This window comes from Artemia franciscana, chromosome 12 (assembly GCF_032884065.1).
Source record: "Artemia franciscana chromosome 12, ASM3288406v1, whole genome shotgun sequence".
Lineage (NCBI taxonomy): Eukaryota > Metazoa > Arthropoda > Branchiopoda > Anostraca > Artemiidae > Artemia > Artemia franciscana.
The window spans coordinates 19760553-19784399 of NC_088874.1; the positions used below are offsets into that span (position 1 = coordinate 19760553).

Genomic DNA, 23847 nt, shown 5'->3' on the forward strand with positions numbered 1-23847 from the left:
ACTGCTTAAAGGATATAATCCTTGTCCCTTGTCTAAAATGATTCTTAAGCAATAGAAAATCTCTGAAAGACGTCTAAAGTACACTACCGTCGTCTTCTTTTTCCAGTCCCAATGCTTCTGCACCGTTCTTATCGATACTCACCATTGTAGTAGTAAATACCCGGCTGCATTTTTATGACACTTGTTATTTACCAAGTGACATATAGCGATCGCAATTTCTGTCTGTCTGTCTATCGGTCCCGGTTTTGCTAGTTAGGGCACTTCCAGATAAGCTACAACGATGAAAGCTGGTAGGCACATCAGAGACCGGACCAGTTAAATTAGAAATAGTCTCTTCCCCGATTTGACCATCTGGGGGGGGGAGTGGAAGGAAGGTTAATTCGGAAAATTAGAAAAATGAGGTATTTTTAACTTACGAGAGGATTATCGGATCTTAATGAAACTTGATATTTGGAAGTATCTCGTGTCTCAGAGCTCTTACTTTAAATTCCGACCAGATCCAGTGACACTGGGGGATGTTGAAGGAGGAAACCGAAAATCTTGAAGAACGCTTAGAGTGGAGAGATTGGGATGAAACTTGGTAGGACGTATAAGCACAAGTCCTAGATACGTGATTGACATAACCAGGCCGGATCCACTCTTTTTGGGAGAGTTGGGGGAATTTCTAGTGCTTTAGCGAGTTTGGTACTTCTGGATGTGCAAGGACGATTAAAATTCGTAGGCGTGTCAGGGACCTACACAAATTGACTTGATAACAGTCGTTTCCCCGATTTGACCATCTGGGGCGGATACTGGAGGGAGGGAAAATCGTGAAAAATGAGCTATCTTTATCTCATTAATGGGTGATCGGATCTTAATGAAACTTGATATATAGAAAGATGTCATGTCTCAGATGCTCCATTTTCAATTCGGATTGGATCCGGGGACATTCCAGGGTGGAGGGAGGAAAGGGAAATCTTGGAAGACGCTTAGAGTGGAGAGATGGGGATGAAACTTGATAGGAAGAATAAGCACAAGTTCTAGATACGTTACTGACATAACCAAACCAGACCCGTTCTCTTTGGGAGATTTGGGGGGATTTTTAGAGCTTTGGCGGGTTTGAGAATAAGCATAAGCTCCAGTTTAGCTTATTTGTCTCTTTTTACTTTCTCCTAATATATTCCAATCTACTTGCTAGCCCCACCATTAATCCAATCTTTTCCCTAAATACATAATTATCTAAAATAATATAATGGTATTGTCTAACAGGTATCCCAAATCTTAAACCACAAACCTGTTTTCTAAAAGTTCTCCTTTTCAAGGCCAAAAACTCCTTCTGAAATGCATCCAATTCACCTGAGAAATCTTTCCCCATTTGATTAACTGACAACTTGTGCTTCAATTCAAACAACAAAGGAATCCTCCACGGCGAAATTCCACTTGGATCACTAATCTGTTTATTTGCTCTTTCAGGCAAGGACTGCGATATCTGTACTCCACATTTATCATTTTCTTTGGTTTCCCCATCATCGACACATGAAATCTGATCTTCTTCTGTTACTGTCTCGAGGACATCATCATCAAAAACACTATCAAAACTATCAATATACGGAATACCCCGGGCTTCCATGGCATTCTTGCCACTCCACTATATTCATTTCATTTCCACGCAGCATAACACGAAATTCTTAACAGTGGTGCAATCGGGACAGGAAACTAGGATAAATGTCCAGGTAAAAATGTTGAAGTTGGTTTTAAACCACTTTCAAAACTTACATTTTTTATATTCTATTCGTGTCTACGTCTTTGTGTGAATACTAAAATATGAAGCTGGACTCTTATTAGGGATTCCAACTAAACTAACCAAATCTGTTGTTTTTCTTCTTTTTTTTCCGACTTTTTGCACGCAATCGTGCTTCTTCATTTGCGTAATTATTTAAAAAAAAAAAATTTTTCTCCATCATTGTACAATTGAGCAGAACATAATTTCCTCACGTTCAGTTTCGAGACTGTTCACTATGATTTATTTATTTTACCTAGAAATCATTCAATAAAATGATTTTTTTCGGTTACAATAGTTAATCTTAGAAAATTGGGAATTAGATAAGAATTTGTATTGCATTCAGCCGATTCACCATTAACTAATATATCCTAATGCTTTTGATTAATGAAAATAAAATAGTTTTGATGACTTAGAACGTGCCCAACAGCTCCTCGATCTTGTTTCATCCTGGATGATATATTGGATTTTCGCTGGAATTTTTATTCAGACTAGGACAATTGGTTGGATAATCTGACGAATTTAGCTAATTGAAAATCCAGTAAAAGTGTAGGATATTGTGCTGGATCATAGGCAGCTCAATAGCGCTCCCTAAGTAAAGAGCGATGTGGTCAATATGTATTATTTTTTTTATGTTTGTTTTTATTTTTTTTGTATAGAAAGTTTTTTGTATAGAGTTTTCGAGGAAACTTAGAAAAAAGCTCACTCGGTTAGAACAGCTAATCCCTTTTTTAATAGTCGACAGTGATTGATGGGCAACAAGCGCCCACCCCCACCCCCACCCAAACCCTACACCCACCATTTCCCCAAACACATCCAATCAAAATTTTGAGACCTGTTTTGTTCAGCATAGTTTAAAGGTCCAAAAATTATATGTTTGAGGATGACAACCCTTCCATCCCTCAGGGCGAGGGGTCAAAAGGGTTGTAAGTTACCCTGTGGGGCATATAATTTTTTTTATAGAAAGTATGGTCGTATAAACTTCGAAAGGGGCTCATTTGTCTGGAAATTGAAAGTTCTAGTGCCTGTTTAAATAGTCAAAAGTGATTGGAGGGCAACCATGCCCTTCATTTCCCCAAAAACGTCCAATTAAAATTTTTAAATAGTCATTTTGTTCAGCTCAGTTGAAGGACCACTACGTCCTTGATGATGACAACGCCCCCGCCCCTCTCCACAACCCTAATGGCAAGGGTTGTAAGTTTTACACCGGGGCATATAAGGTTTTTATTAACAGGGTGGTCGTATAAACTTCGAAGGGGGCTCTGTAGATCGGAAATCAGAAGTTCTAGTGGCTTTTTCTCAGAGTCAAAGTGATCGGAAGACAAATATCCCCCCTCACGTCCTCTTTTCTCCAAATGCATCTGATAGAAATTTTGAGACAGTCATTTTATTCAAAATAGTTTCGAGATCATGAAACAAGGCCTTCAGGATTAAAACAACCCCTCAGAACCCGAGGGCAAGGGTTGTAAGTTATGTCCCGGGGGCATATGAGGTTTTTACGCAAGGGTAGTTGTATAAACTTTAGAGGAGGCTCTTTTAATTGGAAATTAGAAGTTCTAGTTCCCTTATAAGAGCCAAATGGATGGAGGGCAACTATCCTCCCCCAAAAAATTCTTTTTTTCCGAAAACACATCTGATTAAAATTGTGAGACGGCCGTCTTATTCAAAATAGTCAAGAGAACATATAACCATGTCTCCAGGGTTGACACAACCCACCAGATTCCTGGGGCAAAGGTAATTCATTATGCCCTGGGGACATATAAGGGTTTGATGGGATGGGTGGTCATGTAAACTTCGTATGGGACAGTTGACTGGAAATTAGAATTTATAGCACCCTTTTAAGAGTCAAAAGTAATTTGGAGGCAACCAGAACCCCTCCGCAAGCCAATAATTTCCCAGAAAACATCCAGTCAAGATCTTTAGACATATGTTTTCTTCAGCATTGTTGAAAGGTCCAGTAATTATTTAAGGATATCGACCCCCCAAAGCCCTCAGTGCAAGGGCAGTAAGTTAGGCAATTCGTTCATTGTTTACACGTAGCATATGTTACTAGCTTTCCATAAAGATTATTATTACTTTCTAAAAATACAAAGTGCATTCAGGCGAGCCTTTCAGAGAACGTTGAAGGGAGCATTGAACTATATCAAAATACGATATGTGTAAACGGGTTGCAGGACTTAACTCAGGAGTGACTGAGTATATTAGTTTTGAACTTTAAGGAAATGATAAGGGAGATGAAAAATTGAACAAAAACATGATATCTGCAGGCTACTACTGCTAGTACAACTACCACTACTACTGCTATCCCTGCCACTACATATGGCATATGTTACTGAGTTCCCATAAAGATTATTATTATTTTCCAAAAAGAGAAAGGGCATTCTAGTGAGCCTTTTAGAGAATGCTGAAGGGACTGTTGAACTAAATCAAAACATGTTATGTGTATACGAGTTGTCAAAAGGACTTAACTCAGGAATGACTGAGTATATTAATTTGGAACTTTCAGGAAATGATAATGGAGATGACTAATCGACCGAAAAGATAATATTTGCACGCTATTACTACTGCTACTACTACCACTACATATAGCATATGTTATTGACCTTCCATATAAACTATTATTACTTTCCAAAAAGACAAAGGGCATTTAAGTGATCCTTTCAGAGAATGTTGAAGGGAGTTTAGAACTAAATCAAAACAAGGTATGTGTATACGGGTTGTCAAAAGAACTTAACCCTTGAAAAGGAGTTTTTCATGGGGGAAGGAATTTTTCGAGGGAAATTTTAAGCGGAGCGGGAGGAGGAATGTTCCGGAAAAACGACGGAAATTAAGTCGAAAAATTTATTTTTCAACTGAACGCAAGGAGCAACATTAAAACTTAAAATGAACGAAAATTATTCCGTATATGAAGGGTACTGCCCCTTCCCCAGACCTGACTAGTGACACTAGGTTTTTAGTGCTTTAAGAATGTTTCTTATTCCATATAAACGGCCCTTGTGTTTCAGCAGTCGTTTTTACAGAATTGGGAGAAAAAGTTAAGTTTTAGCGTAAAGAGCGAATGTTAAAGGACCGGCAGTCTTCCTTTGATACGAAATAATTTCTGTTCGTTTTAAGATTTAGTGCTGCTCTTTACTTTCAGTTGAAAACTTATTTCATATTATTCAATAGCATAAAAAGAATGAAATATTTGACCTAAAAACCTGGCCAGAAGAAACATGCATTTTCCTGGACAGGAGGCCCAGAAATCAGCCAAAAAACTTTTTGGCCCCGACCAGTTTGAAACTTACGGTCACAGGTAAACTCTTTAGGCCAAGAGCAACCCTGCTTAGAGCAACCGTTATAACTTATGAACAAAATTATTTGGGGATAGGAATTCCCCAAGTTTTTTGTCAAAAAAGGGAAAAGAATTTTTTCGATCGGCTTAAAACGCACGTCCTTAAGTCCTTGGGCTAAGGGAACCACATTTCAGAGAAAAAATTAGAAAAAATAATGGTTCCCCCGAAGACCGGGACTCACAAAAGGCCAAGGAACTATTATTCTGGACGACACGGAACTTATTAGTCCATGGACCAACGGGAATCTAATATAAAAAACAAATTTAGTTTGGAGGCAGGACCCTGCCCAATCACAGGGCCCAAAAGAGGCCAACTTTTTCCAGTCGACTTGTTGTTTATATCCTTAAAGTGGTTGGGCCGCAGAAAGCTATGCCAGCTTTGCCTCTCACAGAGACTGTCTGTCTTGGCTTTACTCTAATTAGGCTTTCAAGTCTCTGATCATTTTGACCAAGTTTTTTACTTGGACTAAACCAGACTCAAGGGCTCCAATAGGATAAACATTGACAAAAAAATTAGTTCCCCTAAAAGGGCCCGGAGCAGAGCTAAAAATTCTTCTGAAGTAATGGGCAGGGTCCCTCAAATATGGGCCCAAGAAGTATCTAAAAATCTTTTATTTCCGATTGGCTTGAAACTTTCAAGACTCGTTGTTTGGACTAAGAGGACGAAACGTTTGGTTGGGAAGGATATGAGTGTTAGGAGCCCCATAAACAGTTCAAGAAACTGGTTTTCCCTGATCAGCATGAAAATTTCCGCCATAAATCCCAGGGTCAAGGAGAACCTAATGTAAAAAAAACGTTAGGGGACACAGTCCCCCAATATACGATCCAATAAAAGCTCAAAAACTTATATCCTGAAATTCCTTGAATCAAGAGAAGCTCAATGCACAAGAAAAAAAAATAATCAAAAAGGGCCAGCAAAACTATTTTTTCCGAACGGCTCGAAATTTTTGTATATTTTTCTGAGAAGAGACTCTGACATTTTTTGCTATACTTTTTTGGAACATACATCATGGTTAACTGTTTCCCCTCCACTGTTTCTGTTTGATTTCAAACATTCACGACACAATTGAAAAGGTAAGTAGGCTAATCCACTGAACTGTCTTTAAGAAGCAGATGAAGTTAATTCATCAGAGCATCTGAAAACTACCCACCCAAAACTGCTATCCGAAATAAATAAAAAAGATTTAAGAGATCTATTTTAGACATTTCTATCACACTCCCTAATCAAAACTGAACTATTATTCTTTATCATAACAACGACGGCCATAAAAGTAAAAGATAGAAAAAAGCTGGCATAATTGTTGTATGTCAACTTCTGTGGCTTAACGCTAAGTCACGTGATATTAAATTGCCTGTAAACGTCAGTAAACATTGTTAATCCCAAAGGCTTATTAAAAGTGTTTAGATTAGACAATGACTAACAAGACTAACTTGGCTAGAATTTACTAAAGTCAAGTAGAAAAGTCGAAATAGTTTGGGTATAAATAACAATATTTGGAGCTTCCAACAAAAAACAACAGGTTATAATTTGCATTAGGCAATATAGTGCTTTGAAAACTTTAAGTAAAAGGTTCCAAAACAAAATTATTTTGAAAATCATAAAAGAAAAGAAAGAACAAAAAAATCAGTCGACACATTGGCTTTGAGAAGTACAACATGATGGTTCGGTCAATGCAAAGAACAATAAACAAAACCAAAAACAAGTGGACAGAATTCAATCTATTAGTTGAAAATTTTAATTCAAAAAATAATTGAAAATCTATTAATTGAAAACTTCTATAATTGAAAACTAGAGCTCAAAATGATAATCAGACATTCTCATAACACCAGAGCAACTACTCAAATATTTTTACCTGAGTGTCAGCTAGAAATTAGTTATTACCCGCAATAGAAAGTATCAGATCCAAGTTAAACTGGGGCATCGACAGGCCTACTTTAAAATCTGGGCCTAATTAAGCCCTCATAACTGCAAACATAAAACTACAATAGATTACGCGAAACTTACGTTTCTTGGAACCAACTCCTTGTCGTGTAACTAATATACCAACACGAAGCAATAACTTTGGTCGCTGGCATTCTGAGACACAATTAAGACTTGGAGACTTTCGAGAGGAACGTGAATAAGAGATGGTAGAGATTTCGAAATCCCATGGCTTTTGCCAACTTAAAATTTCCAATCTAAACTCCATTTGAACAAATTACAAGTAGACAAACTGTCACATCAAAAAAAAAAGAAAGCAGCCAAGAAATTTTTACAGCTTTCAAAACAGTTCAGAATTCGAGATGTGGCTAACCTGTTTCTCTGGATGCTTGAATTACGCACGGTTATCTTAGTTTTGACAACTTTTTTCTTAACCCTTTCAGTCATTTTGTTCTCAGTTGAGAACATACCATTATCTGCCACCTAGTGTCTTATGTTACAGGTAAATATGCATTCAAATTAGCGCGCCATAAGCTTCATTCATCAAGAAATAATCTGAAAAAAGTTTGAAAGTTCTAACTTCAAAACTCCATTTTATACAAAAGTTTGAAGTTGAGGAATGGATGGATCTCAAAATAGTGCAGAACCAGGTAAGACTCCAGTCTATGTGTAAGAATATGGATGAATCTAAGGCCATATCTAATAACTAATACTTAGACAAGATAAGTAAAGACATCTAGTGGCCAAAAATAGACTAACTGCGTGAACACTGGAGGGCAGGCGATTTTTCTCAAACTACGTGTCCTCAACCGAGTACAGTGTGATCAACGCATAGCAAACTGAGCAAGCGGCGTGTAATTTTTACATTGCTTTTTTTGTTGTTTCTTTCAAATATAATATTCTATGTACGGTGAATTTACACGTGGTAAATCTATTTTGAAAAATTCTTGGAAGGAGAGGGAAAACGTAAAAGCTGTAATTTGTACATTTCTTTGACTAAGTTGGGTTGTTTGGTTGTAAATAAGGGTTGTAATTTGTTGGGGTTGTAAATGCTAAGTTGGGTTGTAAATTTGTAAATTTGAAGTTAGGTTCTAGATGATTTTCCTAGGTTGTTTCCTTAAGAAGAACTTTGATTGTTGTTCATAGAACTATAAGACTCGTTTGTTCTTGAGATTCAGTTATTTTTCTGTTAAAATTCTTTTTAAACTTTCACCAGGCTGATGAAAAAAATTTTTAATTTTGGTTGTTAAACACACACAATTTGAAATATATTCTTCAAAATATGAAAAATATAATTCATAGGCAGCGCATTTGCTTCTTTTTTGTTTTCCCCGGACCAATTCGAATGGTACGAGTGGTCTTAAAAACTTAAGAGGGGACCCATTTGATTGGAATTTCAAGTATCCTGATTAGGAATTGAGAGTTATTAGAGGACAACCAGCCACTCCCAAGCCATTTTTTCTTAGCATAGTTGAAAAGCCCAGTAACTATGGACCTAGGGGTGTCATGCCCCTCTGACAAGGGATATTAATTGTGCAAGTCGACCGTTGTTTACATTTAAGGTGTCATTAGTGGGACAAAGGGCCTGTTTGAACCTGAAAGTATGAAAAGGCTGAGAGCATTAAGGTAAAACTTTTAGGGCATGCTATGGATGAGGTTAATTTAGATATTCATCCAGCTTTACCAAAAGGTGCATCTGCAATATCCCAGGAATGGCTAAGGGTGGGTTGTTAGTTTGAAATTTCCAAGGAATGTTCAGCAGTACGTTAAACTAGATCAAAATACACTATTTACATCTATGTTTTCCGAAATACACTTAGGAACTTACTGTATATCTTAGGAACTACTAAGTGTATTATCGAAGCTTTCGAAGTCTCATTTTTGTAAACGATATGGGTTAAAAATAAATTAATTAAATAAAAAGTCACGATGTGCATCTATATGGTCAAAAGGATGCATCTGTATAGTGTAAGAAACAGCTAAAGATAATAAAGATAAAATAAACAGCTAAAGAAAGTCGTATCTAGAAATGTTTTATTATCACTTCTACACCGTTTTCTTTATTCTAATAATGACGAACAGGGCAATGAGTGCAGTTTTACAACTATTTTTTTCAGGTCCTTCGCAGCGTCCAAGGCGTTTGCGCGTCAACCAGCAGCAAATTTTGAACATTTTTGATCAAATTGACAGTGACATCTCCAATACAGACCTTCTGGATAGCGACGAGGAGCAGGACGATTACGACCCTCGACCCAATGCAGGAACGGCAGCAGTGAGTTTCAGTGAAAGTGCATCAACTGAAGGCGAGGAAGTTGATGTAAGGCCTCCACCGAGGAAGGGCAGAACCAAGGTTTGGAAGAAGAAAAAATTTGATAAAGCTTATAAAAGCACAGCCCCAAGTCTACCTGTACCAGGTCATGATGAGCCTATAAACTATTTTGCGGAATATCTAACAGAAGATTTTTCTGAAATCACTGTGAACCAAACCAACCTGTACTCCGTCCAGAAGACTGGAAAATCCATTGATACTAACGCAGTCGAAATGAAGAAGTTTTTTGGGATTCACGTTGCCATGGGGGTTTTCAATCTCCCACGATACCGGATGTACTGAAGTACACGAACGCGCATCCCACTCATCGCTGATACGATGAACTTCAACAGATTTTCCCGCCTTTGGTCCTTCATTCACTTGGTTGATAATACTTCCAAAGACCCTGATAACTTGGATCGTCTTTGGAAAGTGCGACCTATTATTGATATTGTGCAGAAGAAAACGCAGACTATTTCTCCGTCTGAGCACCTCTTCTGTGATGAGCAGATGGTCCCTTTTATTGGAAACCTTGATATCAAACAGTAAATTCGGGGAAAACCTTGCCCATGGGGCATCAAAATCTTGGTGCTGTGTAATGCGGATGGAAGAGTACTCTCTTTTGAAATTTATCAGGGCAAAAAGACGAACATGGCTGAAGAGTACAAAAGCTTTGGCCTCGGAGCAGGTATGGTTTTGAATCTTGCTGGACGACTTCAGCTTGTGGAATTTACTAAACTTTATTTCGACAATTTCTTTACGTCTTTGGCTTTGCTGGAAAGACTAAGTGAGATGGGCCTCTACAGAACAGGCACTATACGAAGCAACAGGCTTCAGGGAGCTAGGCTGGAAACTGATTCTGACATGAAAAAGAGAGGAAGGGGATCATTCTGTGAAGTAGTAGCTAGTAGTGGAGATACCTGCTTGGTGAAATGGATGGACAACAGATCAGTTATCCTTGCATCGAATATGATTGGAAGTGGCGCAATGAACAAGGTACGCAGATGGTGTAAACAAACAAAAGCCTACTTGCAGGTTGACCAGCCCCAAGTTGTATCCCTGTATAACCAGTATATGGGTGGAGTGGACAAGATGAATCAAATGCTATCATATTACCGAACATTCATTAGATCTAGGAAATGGACCATGAGACTGATCTTCCACATGGTCAACCTATCCATCTGCAATTCATGGCTAGAATATATAGCTGATCGGAAGGCCAAAGCAGAACGCTCGATGGACTTGCTCTCCTTCCACATGGAAATAGCAGAGGCGCTTACGTCTGCTGAAGGCATGACCCCCAGAAGAAGGGGTCGCCCAAGGTCTCTCACCTCTAGTGAGGAAGACGAACATGAAAATGTAGACGAATCAGCATCTCGCAAAAGAAAGATGAAGTTTCAGCGTCCGTGCTCAGCAGTGAAAAATGATGCATTCTCTCATTGGCCTCAAAAAGTAAAGGGCCAGAGTAGGTGTAAAAACTCGCCATGCGTGTTGAAAACTCGCACTATGTGTTTGAAATGCAACGTTCCATTGTGTCTAGAAGAGGACAGGAACTGCTTCAAAGAGTTCCACATTAAAAAGTGAAATTTGTCTGTGCTTAGTATTTTTTTATAACTTCTCAATAAACTCACTATATCTGATGAAAAACTACAAAGTTGATCACACTGTCCTCAACTGAGTACACGCTAGAAAACATAGAAAGGTTCCTCCAAAAAATCTAAAAAAAATTGACGATGATTAGGTACCCCAAGGTGTCATGCAGTCTGGTTTTTAGAATTTTCCATCGAAGGAAAATAATTCGTGACTGAAAGGGTTAATGCCACCACGCTCAAGATCTTGTATCGCGAACATGAAACAATAAACGGGTTTTCATGGTTTTTATACCAGACAATATTAGCTTCGGCTCCGTGGAAAACTACATTGTAGCTAAATTTTAATCAACTATTTAGTTGTTATTTTGGTTAGGTTAGATAAGGTTAGTCTAGGCTAGGTATTTGGTATAATACGGTCTGGGTGGCCCCCCTTCCATAATTCTTTGTTGTAGTTTTCATAATTTTGTTGATGAAGTATTATATTTTCATCATGTTTTGTTTTATTTCATTAACATTAATCAAACTTCACTTTTCGACGGAACTTGAGTGTGGTGGCTATAAGACACAAGTACCAGTTTTTTGTTTTTTTTTGCAAAAACTAAGTTCCAGCTGTGGGGCAAACTGGGGTCTGGGGTAGGGGGGTAAACTGCAGTCTGGAGGATAGTTTCCACCTCCCCTGCCTCATAGCAAATTACACCCCAGGTTAACAATTTATAGAAAATGCAGAAATCAGCGATACTGCTATGTTTTTCCATTGAAGATGCCTGCATGTATTTCCCCAACAAATTGCACAAATAGGTATGGTCGTCCAATAGCCGAACTATGTATGTTCGAATCTGAGGTTTTGAGAAATAGCGAGTTTACAGTTGGAAGGTTATTTTGGTGAACTACTCCTTTTTTACTTTGAGGTATTTTCTTCTAAAGAGGTTCTCCTTTTTACTTTGAAATTTTTTTCTTCTAAAAGAAATGCTATTATGCAAATATTCACACATTGATACAAAATTACATCCTATCAAATCTGTTTTTCCCCGATCCAAGATATTATCCAAAATATTAAGTTGATTGGGTAAAGCAAAGGGTGACAAATGTAGCCCCAACATAGAGGTAAATATTTCACACCAAACAACGTAACATAGAGGCGATCCAGTTAAACTTATATTCCTGACAATAATAAACCCTCACTAGGGCTTCAAACAAGCAATTCATATGTTACTTTCTGCTTACTTTTACAAACTTACACTAGATTTCTTTATACTATAGGGTAGCTCCACCACTTGGGATAGCTTTGACAGTGGTGTGCTCAGGGGCGTCGCTTGGGAAGGGCAGGGGAGGCAGCCCCCCAATAATGTAGAGAAAAATTATTATATAGCCCATGCTCCTTGAGTATCTAGTTATGGACACCTCTGGCCCCCCTCCAATGAAAATGCTGTTGATTCGTCCCTGGGTGTACTTAAAGTACCTAATCCGTTCACTTTCTAACTAGAAGTACTTTCTTAGTATGACACACTAAAAATTACTATTTTTTGTTACAAATCATATAATTTTTCTACATCAACTTCCTGAGAGGGTGTAAAGAGGGAGGGTTTAAATAGATTAGGTTGGAGGAGGAGCGTGCGTAGCTGTGTTGGCATCAGGCGGCTTGGTGCTGCAGGGAGTTATTATTATTATTAGTAGTAGTGGTAGTAGTAGTAGTAGTAGTATTAGTAGTAGTAGTAGTAGTAATTACACCATAAAATATTTCGTATATACCTATATACCCTCCCAATCCATTATGGTGTACACTAAAACTTCGTATAAAACTCCCCCAATTTCATATACATAACTTCAGCGCTGTTAGTACTGTCCTCTTCACCTTCAAGAAAACTCTGTTGCAATTGCAACATACTTCTCGTCATGGTCCCCTTCTTTTAAAAAACCCTTTTTCATGGCACATGACCAGGAGTAATTTCCCAAAGATTTAAGCATGAAATCTTCAGTTTCCGAGCTTTTCTCTAGGCTTACAGACACATGTTCTCTGCTACCCAATTAAATAAAAAAAAAAGTTTTTTTTTAACTGTAAGTAAGGAGCTATATTAAAACTTAAAATGAACAGAAATTACTCCGTATATGAAAGGGGCTGTCCCCTCCGCAACACCTCACTCTTTACGCCAAAGTTTGACTCTGCCACAACTCTACTTTTTAAAACAATAAAAAAAAATTGCGTAAAGAGCAAGGTGTTGCGGAGGGGACAACCCCTTTCATATACGGAGTATTTGTGTTGCGAGATCAACACTTTGGTTTTGTCCCGTTTTTTTTTTCTATGTGTCCGATCTCGGATTATTCCTGGAAACTGGTAAGGGTCTAACCTTTGCGGTTTTTACGGAATGTGTGGACCTCAGGCCGGATGGATGAATATGACATTACATTTTGGAAAGCTCCGCAGAACTCTTGCCTGGGGCCAAATTGGATGGTTTTTGCTTGTCCACGAGCCAGAACCTATGGTGTGCGAAGTGAAGTGAAGTTATATAGCCTATGTCAGAGAGGAGTATCTGAAGTGGTGCAGCCAAGCTTTCGTTTCATCAAACCATGTTTCTGCTTTCGAGTGGAAAGCTCCGTTCTAGCAGGGAAGCAGGCAGGCATCACTTTCAAATTGAAGAAGGACTAAAATCTATAGGTGTTAAACATATGCGGAAGTTACCCGGCCCCACAGCCAATATATCTTCTTTGAGTGATAAATACAAAAAAATTACAGAAACAAAAATGTGGCATTTTCCCACGGGTCCGAAAGTGCTGCCATCTATCGTTTCTATCCGTTTCTTGTTCGTGATTTCAGCTGAGTTTATCATTAGGTTTTTCAGACTTGGGATTGCGGTACAGAAATGGTATCAGATGTGCCTAAAAAACTTTAAAAGTTTTCTCATTGCTAAAGAACTTGAGCTTATCCTTTGGTCCTTTCTAAGTAGTGACGTTAGAAAAATGGCCTACGGCAAAAAAAAAAATAAACTTTTGAACTAATACAGATATAATTTTTTTTTCGACGGCAACTGATAGCTCTTGATGAGCTGATTAAAGTATATGACATCCATTTTTTGGTATAAAGATTCTTTCATCAGGTATACCAGTTTGAAAGTTTCAAGGGGTTGACAACTTCAGTAGTAAGGTACACACTGAAACGAAATCTAGGCCGATACAAATTGTGAGACATATAGAGGAATTGTAAGCTACAGTTAGCTGTTAGGTAATAATCACCTCGGGCAATGAGGGGTTAGCAAATTTTGCTAGTTGGTGAATCTACTATTTGTTTCAAGTGTATTTGATGGTAAAACCAATTTGGTTTCAGTGGTAAGACATGTAGGGGACTTCTAAGTAATAATCTGCTGTTAGGCCACAATCAACTTCAGCGACGAGGGGTTTGCAACTATGCTAGTTGGTGTACCCATTTATTTGTTTCCGGTGAACTTGATGCCTATCACGGGGGAGGGACTTATAAGTAAGAATCGGTTCACTTTGAGCGAAAAACGGCTGTTAGCTCATAATCATCTTCGGCAATGAGGGGTTTGCCATTTTTACTAATTGGTGTACCTATTATTTGTTTCCGGTGTATTTGATGGTTAAACCAATTTGGTTCCAGTGGTAAGACATATAGGGGACTTGTAAGTAATAATCGGGTGTTGGGCTACAATCATTTTCAGCGATGAGGGGTATGCAACTTTTGCTAGTTGGTGTACCCATTTATTAGTTTCCGGTAAACTTGATGTCTATCACGGGACAGGGACTTGAAAGTAAGAATCTTTTCACTTTGGGCTAGAAATTTGTGCAAATTGGTGCACATTGTACTTAATCACTTTAAATCTGACAGAATTAAGTGTTTACGCAACGGGTACAAACGATAACGTAAAACAATGAGATAGTTTCGCAATAATTAGTGTCACCTATGGTATTTTAATCCTGAAAAGTAACGGATAGCTTTATAATACCAATTAGATTGTATAAGATATTGTTCCAAGTTTTCATCCGTCACGATGTCTACGATTGAAAAGGATAAAGTTCAACTGGCTGCAAAGTCAATTTGGTCCCTTCTTTCGATATTATTTTGTAGTTGTTGCTTTTTCAACGCTGAGGAATAGCCTTTGGTCATGTGATAACTGATTGCGTTCTTGTTTGAACATACCGTTTTAAAAACTTCGATAGGCTGACAACTTCATCATGTAACCGCTAATGAAGAAACAAGCACAAACGAGAATGTAAAATAATGAGATAGTTTCGTAATAATTAATAAAATGTCATCTATGGTATTTTGATCCTGAAAAGTTAGGGATAGCTTTATTATACCAACTAGATTATATAAGATATTGTTCCGAGTTCTCATCCGTCATGATGTCTACGATTGAAAAGGATAGAGTTCAACTGGCTGCAAAGTCAATTTAGTCCCTTCTTTCAAAACTATTTTGCTGTCATTTTTTCAACACTGAGGAATAGCCTTTGATCATGTGATTACAGATCGATAGCGAAGAAACAAAACCAAAGTGTTGCTTTGGAACACTTTAGCCGGCGAAGCCGGACAAAGGTTGTCGCAACACTTCACGTTGCCCGGGCAACGTAGGTTTAGTTTCTGTTCGTTTTAAGTTTTAATATCGCTCCTTACTTACAGTTAAAAAAAACTTGTTTTTTTATTAATTTCTGAACATTTTTGAATAAATACATGTTTTGATTTTGACTCACCGAACATGAATAATTAAAACGAAATCTGCATATTAATTTTTTTCTGCTAAATGTCTTTCTCGCAGTTTCGATCGAATGATTTTGATAAAAAAAGAGGTGGAGGAGGAGGCCTAGTTGCCCTCCAATTTTCGGGTATTTAAAAATGCAACTAGATTTTTTTTATTTTTTGTACGAACGTTTTTGTTAGTAATAAACATACGTACCTTACGAATTAACTTACGTAACGAACTTCTATATTTGTGTATGTTTATCACGTATATGAGGGGGGTTGATCCCTCGTCAATACCTCGTTCTTTACACTATAGCTTGAATTTTATCCCTAGTTTTTAAAAAGCCGTAGAATAAATAACTGAAAATACTAAAAATACTTTAGTGTAAAGAACAAGGTATTGTGGAGAAGACGAACCCCCTTATAAACGTGATATTTTATGTTCGTTTTAAGTTTTAATGCTACTCATTACTTCCCGGAGAAAAAAAATTAGTTTCTCATTGTGTTTTTTTCCTAATGCTAGAAAATCCTGCGCCCCCTTCATCGAAGCTCTCTTCCTTCATGATAAATTCCTCCATGGAAAGATCCTCCAACGTAACCTCCTCCCCCAGCCCACTCCCACCCCAACGCGAAAAAGTCAACCGAAAAACGTCAACACTTCATAATACACTTCATAATAACCACTACTTTATGTAGACAATGGTCAAAGTTTGAAACTTGCAGCCCCTCCCCCGGGGACTGTGGGAGATTAAGTCGTCCCCAAAGACATAGTTATTGGGTTTTCGACTAGGCTGAACAGAATGGCTATCTGAAAATTTTGATCCGGTGACTTTGGGCCCTCTCGCAACATTCTAGGACTACTGGGTCGATACGATCACCCCTGGAAAAAAACAAAAAAACAGCACGCATCCATGATCTGGCTTCTGGCAAAAAATACAAAATTCCACATTTTTAGAAATAGGAGGTTGAAACTTTAACAGTAGAGTTCACTGATACGCTGAATCTGATGGTGTGATTTTCGTTAAGATCCTATGATTTTTAGGGGTTTTTTCCCCTGTTTTCTAAAATAGGGCAAATTTTCTCAGGCTGGTAACTTTTGATGCATAAGACTGAACTTGCTGAAACTTATATATTTAAAATCAGTATAAAAATGTGATTGTTTGGAAGTAACTATTGTTATCAAAATTCCGTTTTTTAGAGCTTCGGTTACTATTGAGCCGGGTTGCTCCTTACTACAGTTCGTTACCACGAACTGTTTGATCAAAGAGAGATTCTTCATTTAAGCACAGAAACAAATACAAGTGGGTTGTCCTCTCCTCAATGCCTCACTCTTTACGCTAAAGCTTTCAATTAGAAATTACTCAGAAATCAGAAATTACTTCGTATATAAAAGGGGCTGCTTCCTCATCAACGCGCCGCTCTTTACTCTAAAGTTTTTTACTGTTTTAAAAAGTAGAACCAAAGAGTCAAACTTTAGCGTAAAGAGCGAGGGATTGCGGAGGGGACAACCCATTTCATATACAGAGTAATTTCTGTTCGTTTTAAGTTTTAATGTCACTCCTTACTTTCAGTTAATAAAACTAGTTTTTTTTTTTGTTTAATTTCTGAACGTTTTTGAATTAATGCATGTTTGATTTTGGCTCTCCGCACATAAATTATTAAAATTAAATTTGTATATTAATTTTTTTTTTTTTTTTGGCTAAATCGCTTTGTCTTAGTTTTGATCAGACCATTTTGAGAAATAAGGGGTGGGGAAGGAGGCCTAGTTGCCCTCCAATTTTTCGGTTACTTAAAAAGGCTACTAGAACTTTTGATTTTTAACGAACGTTTTTATTAGTAAAAAATATGCGTAACTTAAGAATTAATTTACGTAACAAACTTTTATATTCTTATATTTTTATTATGTGTACGAAGGGGTTTGTGCCCTCGTTAATACCTCGCTCTTTACACTAAATCGTAAGTTTTGTCCCAATTCTTTAAGAATGACCCCTGAATCAAAAAGGTCGTAGAATAAATAGTTGAAATTACTAAAAATACTTTAGCATAAAGAGTGATGTATTTATCTCCTCCTAAATTCCTCGCTCTTTATGCTAAAGTATTTTTAGAACCCCTCATATGCGTAATAATCTCTGTTCGTTTTAAAATTCAATGCTATTCCTTACTTTCAATTGAAAAAACGTTGTCATGTTTACTTTTTGGTTGTTTTTTTTTTTATAGTAATGCTAGAAAATCCTGCACCCTTTTCATTGAATTTTTCTTCCCCCATGACATATTCCTCCAAGGAAAGATCCACCCACATAGCCCCCTTCCATCAACCCCACCCCCCAAACCAAAAAATCACCCTGAAAACGTCTGTACACTTCCCAATAGCCATTACTAAATGTAAACACTTGTCAAAGTTTGTAACTTGCAGCCCCTCCCCCAGGGATTGTGGGGGAGTAAGTCATTCCCAAAGACATAGTTATTATGGTTTTCGACTATGCAGAACAAAATGGCTATCTCAAAATTTTAATCTGTAGACTTTTTGAAAAAAAATGAGCGTGGGAGGGGGACTAGGTGCCCTCCAATTTTTTTGATCACTTAAAAAGGGCACTAGAACTTTTCATTTCCGTAATAATGAGCCCTCTTGCGACACTTTAGGACCACTTGGTCGATACGATGACCCCTGAAAAAAAAAACACACACACACCCGTGATTTGTCTTCTGGCAAAAAATACGAAATTCCACATTTTTTTAGATAGGAGCTTGAAATTTTTGCTACAGGATTCTCTGATACGCCGAATGCGATGGTGTGATTTTCGTTAAGATTCTATGACTTTTAGGGGATGTTTTCCCCTATTTTCCAAAATAAGGCAAATTTTCTCAGGCTCTTAACTTTTGATAACAAAGACTACATTAATTGAAACTTATATATTTAGAATCAGCGTGAAAATTCGATTCTTTTGATGTATCTTTTAGCATCAAAATTCCGTTTTTTAGAGTTTCGTTTACTATTGAGCCGGGTCGCTCCTTACTACAGTTCGTTACCACGAACTGTTTGAAAAGAAGATGCCGAAATCCTTTCTAGAAAGTGACATTAAAACGTTGATAATCCAATGCTGTTTGTTAAACTCATTTTAGAGCTTTTAGTAACGAAGGTATATGGATTTAAACAGAATGAGGCGGAAGCTTTACAATTGTAATATAATTTCCTATACCTTTTGAGATCAGTATAATAGAATCTGATCAACGTCGACCCCAAACCAGGATAACTTTTTTGTCTCCTTTGTATGGTAAACAATCACTTCTTGGGCAAAGGTTCTTTAATATCTTAAATAAAGTAGTTGATATCGATGAGTGAAACTTTCAGAGATTTTACGATATTGATATGTGAGCTGATTCCAGAAAGTATGACTCACGTAGCTCAGAATTTTTTTTTTTTCAGCGAAAAAATTATCCGAAAGCAATTTTCCACCTGTTAAAAATGTATCTTCTCAAACCAGTAAATATAAAGTCAGTATACAAAATAATGTTCTGTTATATAAACAAGTTTTCTTATATCATAGGCGCCATAAACAACCATTTTCAATCTAGAAAAAAAGTATTTTCTTGGTGAGATTTATATATATATATATATATATATATATATATATATATATATATATATATATATATATATATATATATATATATATATATATATATATATATATATTTATCTCTTAGTGCATCTGCCGATAAAAGCTTGTTTTAAATGTTTTTTTTTACTCTTCGATAAACCGTGTTACCAATTTTTCCGCGTCAAATTAACGACACTTTTAAACAAACAAATTCGAATAAAATGATATTTTTCAAATGAAATTTTGTTATCAAGTCATTGACCAACATAGTTATTAGAAAAAGACCAGTGATTCTATCCAGTAATTGGTTTAAAAAAAAAAATTCCACAAAAATAAGTCTTTCAAAGAAAAGTAAAGAACTCCATTAAACCAAGAATGAGCAAAAATAGAATCAAATAATCTACCAAGCTTAAAACTACCCAAAGCCAACAGAAACTACAATAAATAACCGAGTCAAACGCAAAACGAGCACGAATTAACAAGGGTAGGGCTCAAAACCCATATGCCTTCCTAAGGCCAGAACATAATTTGCACTTTACTGAAAAAATATAAATGAACGTACATTCGGTCAGTTCAATGTACACATGCTGATATTTGTTCCTTAAATGTCAATAATATTTGACTTATTAAAGTTTATAAAAGTGAAAACATTTAAAATTTATTTTTTTAAATTTTGTACGATCACCGCATTTTGTTTGATTCCTGGCGTGGCCGGATATTTGGTTTGAGACGGGGTCAGTGGCGTGACATTTTAAGCTCAGCCAGAGTCGACCCAGCACTAAATGGCTACGTGGAGATATCTAGGGAAGGTAAACAGAAAGTGTGTGAGAGCATAAGGATGGCTGGCCCCCAACCCCCCATTTCACTTCCTGGCTGAAGGGCTATATCCGTCTTATGGACCTACATAGCCAAGTGCAACTAGCCCAAATTAACTAACTGACAATGCTAAACTACACTAAACAATGCAGCACTAAATAGTTGACTTATTTCAGAAACCTAAGTAAACTAATTGGCATATATGTCAGCAGATCCTGGAAGCAGACCCATTACTTACTTACTTACTTTTAACTTTAGATAAATATATGACAATTATGAATTAGGCAGCTCACTTGCAAATCAAGATTTTTCAAAGAGTTGAATGCCTGAACATAAACTAAATGTTCAAGTATTGAACCTTGAGGGCCTACTATCCTCCTAAAAGGTTTAACCCACGTAACTTAAACCTCTAAGTCAAAACGGTCCTCAATTCCCGTAAAAAATATACACTTACAGAAAGAACAAAATAACATTGAACATATTATCTACTACCTAAGCTAAGTTTCTCAACTGAGCATAATTACTTTGATAACTGTTTTGTTTTTGAATTTATACTCGCAGCCAAAGTTTTGCTGACAGAATTAAATAATAGCAGAGTATTACAAGTACATTCAAATACTAACTAGTACAATATAAGATGTAATCAGAAAATTCCCAGAAAACAATACAAATAATTTTATCTCTCGAACTGGGTATAATTCATATAATCCACTGGGAATTACTTTACACAGTTTCTGGATGATCAGTGTAGTCGTTAGGAAGTTACCAACAAGCAGTTGAGAGTAGGTGAAAACAATTATTTAAATTATTAACAATTATTTAAAACAATGGTTAGTATTACTTAAACGACAAAGAGTGGTAACTAAAACCGGCTTGACGGAAGAATTACCTAGAATAAATAGTCTAGGATATAGTCTAAGGTACCGGCTGTAGCTTGGCCCACACCAGTTACACAAGGGGTTCGAAACCTTGCCAGTGAAACTCGAGTAAAGCAAGAATTGCAATGTTACAGCTTCAGGTCCTCTTGACCTGAAGCTGGTTTATGAAACAAATATATATATATATATATATATATATATATATATATATATATATATATATATATATATATATATATATATATATATATATATATATATATATATATGTATATATATTACTAACTAAGTTTTTTGTTCCCCAGCCGTGAATGAACCTGTTAGAACCTCCAACAAGGTTGAACCCAACCCACCGTAAAATTAGTATGAGAGGGTGGACTCTAGTTCAGTATTGTGGAGTGATATGCATGAGAGGAAAATTTTCATGCAAGTCAACTCGTAGTCAACCTGCGATTGTTCCCCAGCGAGAACCTCCAACTGGTACGACTCTAGTTCGGCATTGTGAAGGGACACGTTTGCACGGAGCATAAATGGGAGACAGTAACAACGGCCATCAAAGGGGTAAAATTAACCTTGACTGGGCTGGACAATCTGTCATGGCTTTTTTCTACAATTGGCCATGACTTCCACTATTCCCACAACTATTCCCTCTTTTTTAAATTCAAAGGGGTAAAATTAACCTTGTCTGGGCGGGACAATCTGTCTTGGCTTTTTTCTACAATTGGCCATGACTTCCACTTTTCCAACAACTATTCCCTCTTTTTTAAATTCAAAAATCAACGGATCTCGGTCCGAATTTTAATTCGGACCGAATTAAAATTTAATTCAAAAATGCCGAATTTTACCCCTTTGAATTTAAAAAAGAGGGAATAGTTGTGGGAAAAGTGGAAGTCATGGCCAATTGTAGAATTTGAATTTAAAAAAAAGGGAATAGTTGTGGGAAAAGTGGAAGTCATGGCCAATTGTAGAAAAAAGCCAAGACAGATTGTCCAGCCCAGTCAAGGTTAATTTTACCCCTTTGATGGCCGTTGTTACTGTCTCCCATTTATGCTCCGTGCAAACGTGTCCCTTCACAATGCCGAACTAGAGTCGTACCGGTTGGAGGTTCTCGCTGGGGAACAATCGCAGGTTGACTACGAGTTGACTTGCATGAAAATTTTCCTCTCATGCATATCACTCCACAATGCTGAACTAGAGTCCACCCTCTCATACTAATTTTACGGTGGGTTGGGTTCAACCTTGTTGGAGGTTCTAACAGGTTCATTCACGGTGGGGGAAGCGATATATTGACACATTTGGCAATGAATATAAATGGATTAACTAAGTTTTTAGTTAAGTTTAATTAACTAAGTTTTGGACACATTATTACTTATAAGTAACATCACGGGTTTAGGAATGCTCGTTTATTGCGGTTCAACCTTTCAAAATACCTGGTAATTATATCTCACTATGTAATGATAATTTCCGAGAGTAGCAGCATATAAGAAAAACTTGAGAAATCACGTACTGTTACAAAACACTATATATTTGTTTCATAAACCCTCGGATAAACAGATAGAGCACCGCGATTAAATGCAAAATCAAAAACCGAGAACAACAACCCAAGGGGGAAGCTAAAATAAACGGACAATGCTTTAATTTTTTAATTTTTTTTGCACGCATCCCTGCAAGATATAATTCCCCCTGAATTTCGAACTCCGGCCAAAAAAAATAATATCCCTTGGTGCGCTATCTATGTCAGATACCTGTCTACACTGGATGTATAAAAGGCTTAGTAACATTACAAAATCAAGTTTCGTTAGAGGATCTGCTCATAACGAATAATGAACTTGAACATAATTTAAAACTTTTATTTTAAATTTCTTTATAAAAATCAGTCCAAGAACATTTTGATCAAACCTTGTACTATAGAAAACAAGGGGAAAATGTTTGACTTACCTTAAGAATGGAAGGTCTGGGCTGAGTAGTAGATGTTCCATGGTATGTATGGTAGACACCTCCTCCAAAAGGTAAGCCCCCAAACAGCCGATATTTAGGACTCGTATCAGGAGTATATTCTTCTGCCTCAGGGATTACCTCACGTACAACAAAACGACGCAACGTTCCAAATTTTCCACCTAAAAACAAAAGTATTCCTTTATTATTGTTAATAGTGGAAATTAGACGCAATCATAATGGGTTTATAAAAAGCGATTAGGCAAAAACCTAAGTAGCAGTCGAATGAGACCCTACGACTATCTAGAATCATAATGGGTTTATAAAAAAGCCCCTTATGATTCTAAAGCCCATTATTTTTTCGTTGGCGAAAAAAAGAAGAAAATCTTTGCTACCTTGGTAAAACATGATTTCAATTTTGAGATGGGAATTTGGAAATAAATAAGCAAGCGTTTTCGACTATAGCAATTCCGATATTTTTGTCTTTTTTTTTTTCTTTTTTTTTTAGTCTGACGCCGTTTTCGAGGAGATCAAGCTGTTTTTCTAGATTCTTGAATTGGCTTTTCTAATTACAGGGTAAAATATCATAAAATCGGATCTAGGGGAAGACTCGCCATCTTTCGTAATAGCTATCAATTGGAAAACATTTTCCCTTTGAATGGCTTCTACATAATTTCGGTCTTTACTAGGCTATAGACTAGGCTACAACCACGAATTTCTAATCCAGGCATCAACACATGCCTATTCTGCCACGTGTAAGTTATAACATTTTCGACAAAATTCTAGTTAACAAAAGTGGTGACAACAAAGAATGAATTGACATGGTGAGAAAAGGAAATGGCCGTAAAAAAAGTAAGGATTTAGATAATAATAGTAGACAAGTAGAATTAAAAAAAAAGAAACATACAAAGGCCTCCCATCTCTACGACAGGAGGCAAAAAGAGGCGACAGGAGGACCTCCTTTTTTCCCTATGAATTTTGTAGTAGAATTGTGAGCATTTTGCTCACATATTGG

The 23847-nt window shown here is 36.9% G+C and overlaps 2 protein-coding genes across 16 annotated transcripts in view; one reads left to right on the forward strand and one right to left on the reverse strand.

Moving 5' to 3' along the window:
* The window catches only part of LOC136033814 (uncharacterized), a 39197-nt gene extending 15506 nt beyond the window's left edge, over positions 1-23691 (reverse strand). The window contains exons 1-2 of one of the 15 annotated variants that reach the window (XM_065714734.1): positions 7099-11444; positions 1274-1695 (exon numbers count right to left, since the gene is read on the reverse strand). Coding sequence is in view for 5 of the 15 variants with exons in the window: in XM_065714742.1 (XP_065570814.1) it covers positions 1274-1609 (336 nt within the window). In the remaining 10 variants the exon portion in view is untranslated. The other 14 variants (XM_065714742.1, XM_065714735.1, XM_065714743.1 and 11 more) reach the window with 14 other exon arrangements.
* LOC136033459 (piggyBac transposable element-derived protein 3-like) lies at positions 9974-10906 on the forward strand. The gene has a single exon (XM_065714209.1). The coding sequence runs from the start codon at positions 9974-9976 to the stop codon at positions 10904-10906; it is 933 nt and encodes a 310-aa protein (XP_065570281.1).
* Positions 23692-23847: the final 156 nt, after the last annotated feature.

Excerpts from the sequence above, each read along its gene's own strand:
- LOC136033459 (XM_065714209.1), top strand. The coding sequence starts at position 9,974 with ATGGCTGAAGAGTACAAAAGCTTTGGCCTCGGAGCAGGTATGGTTTTG.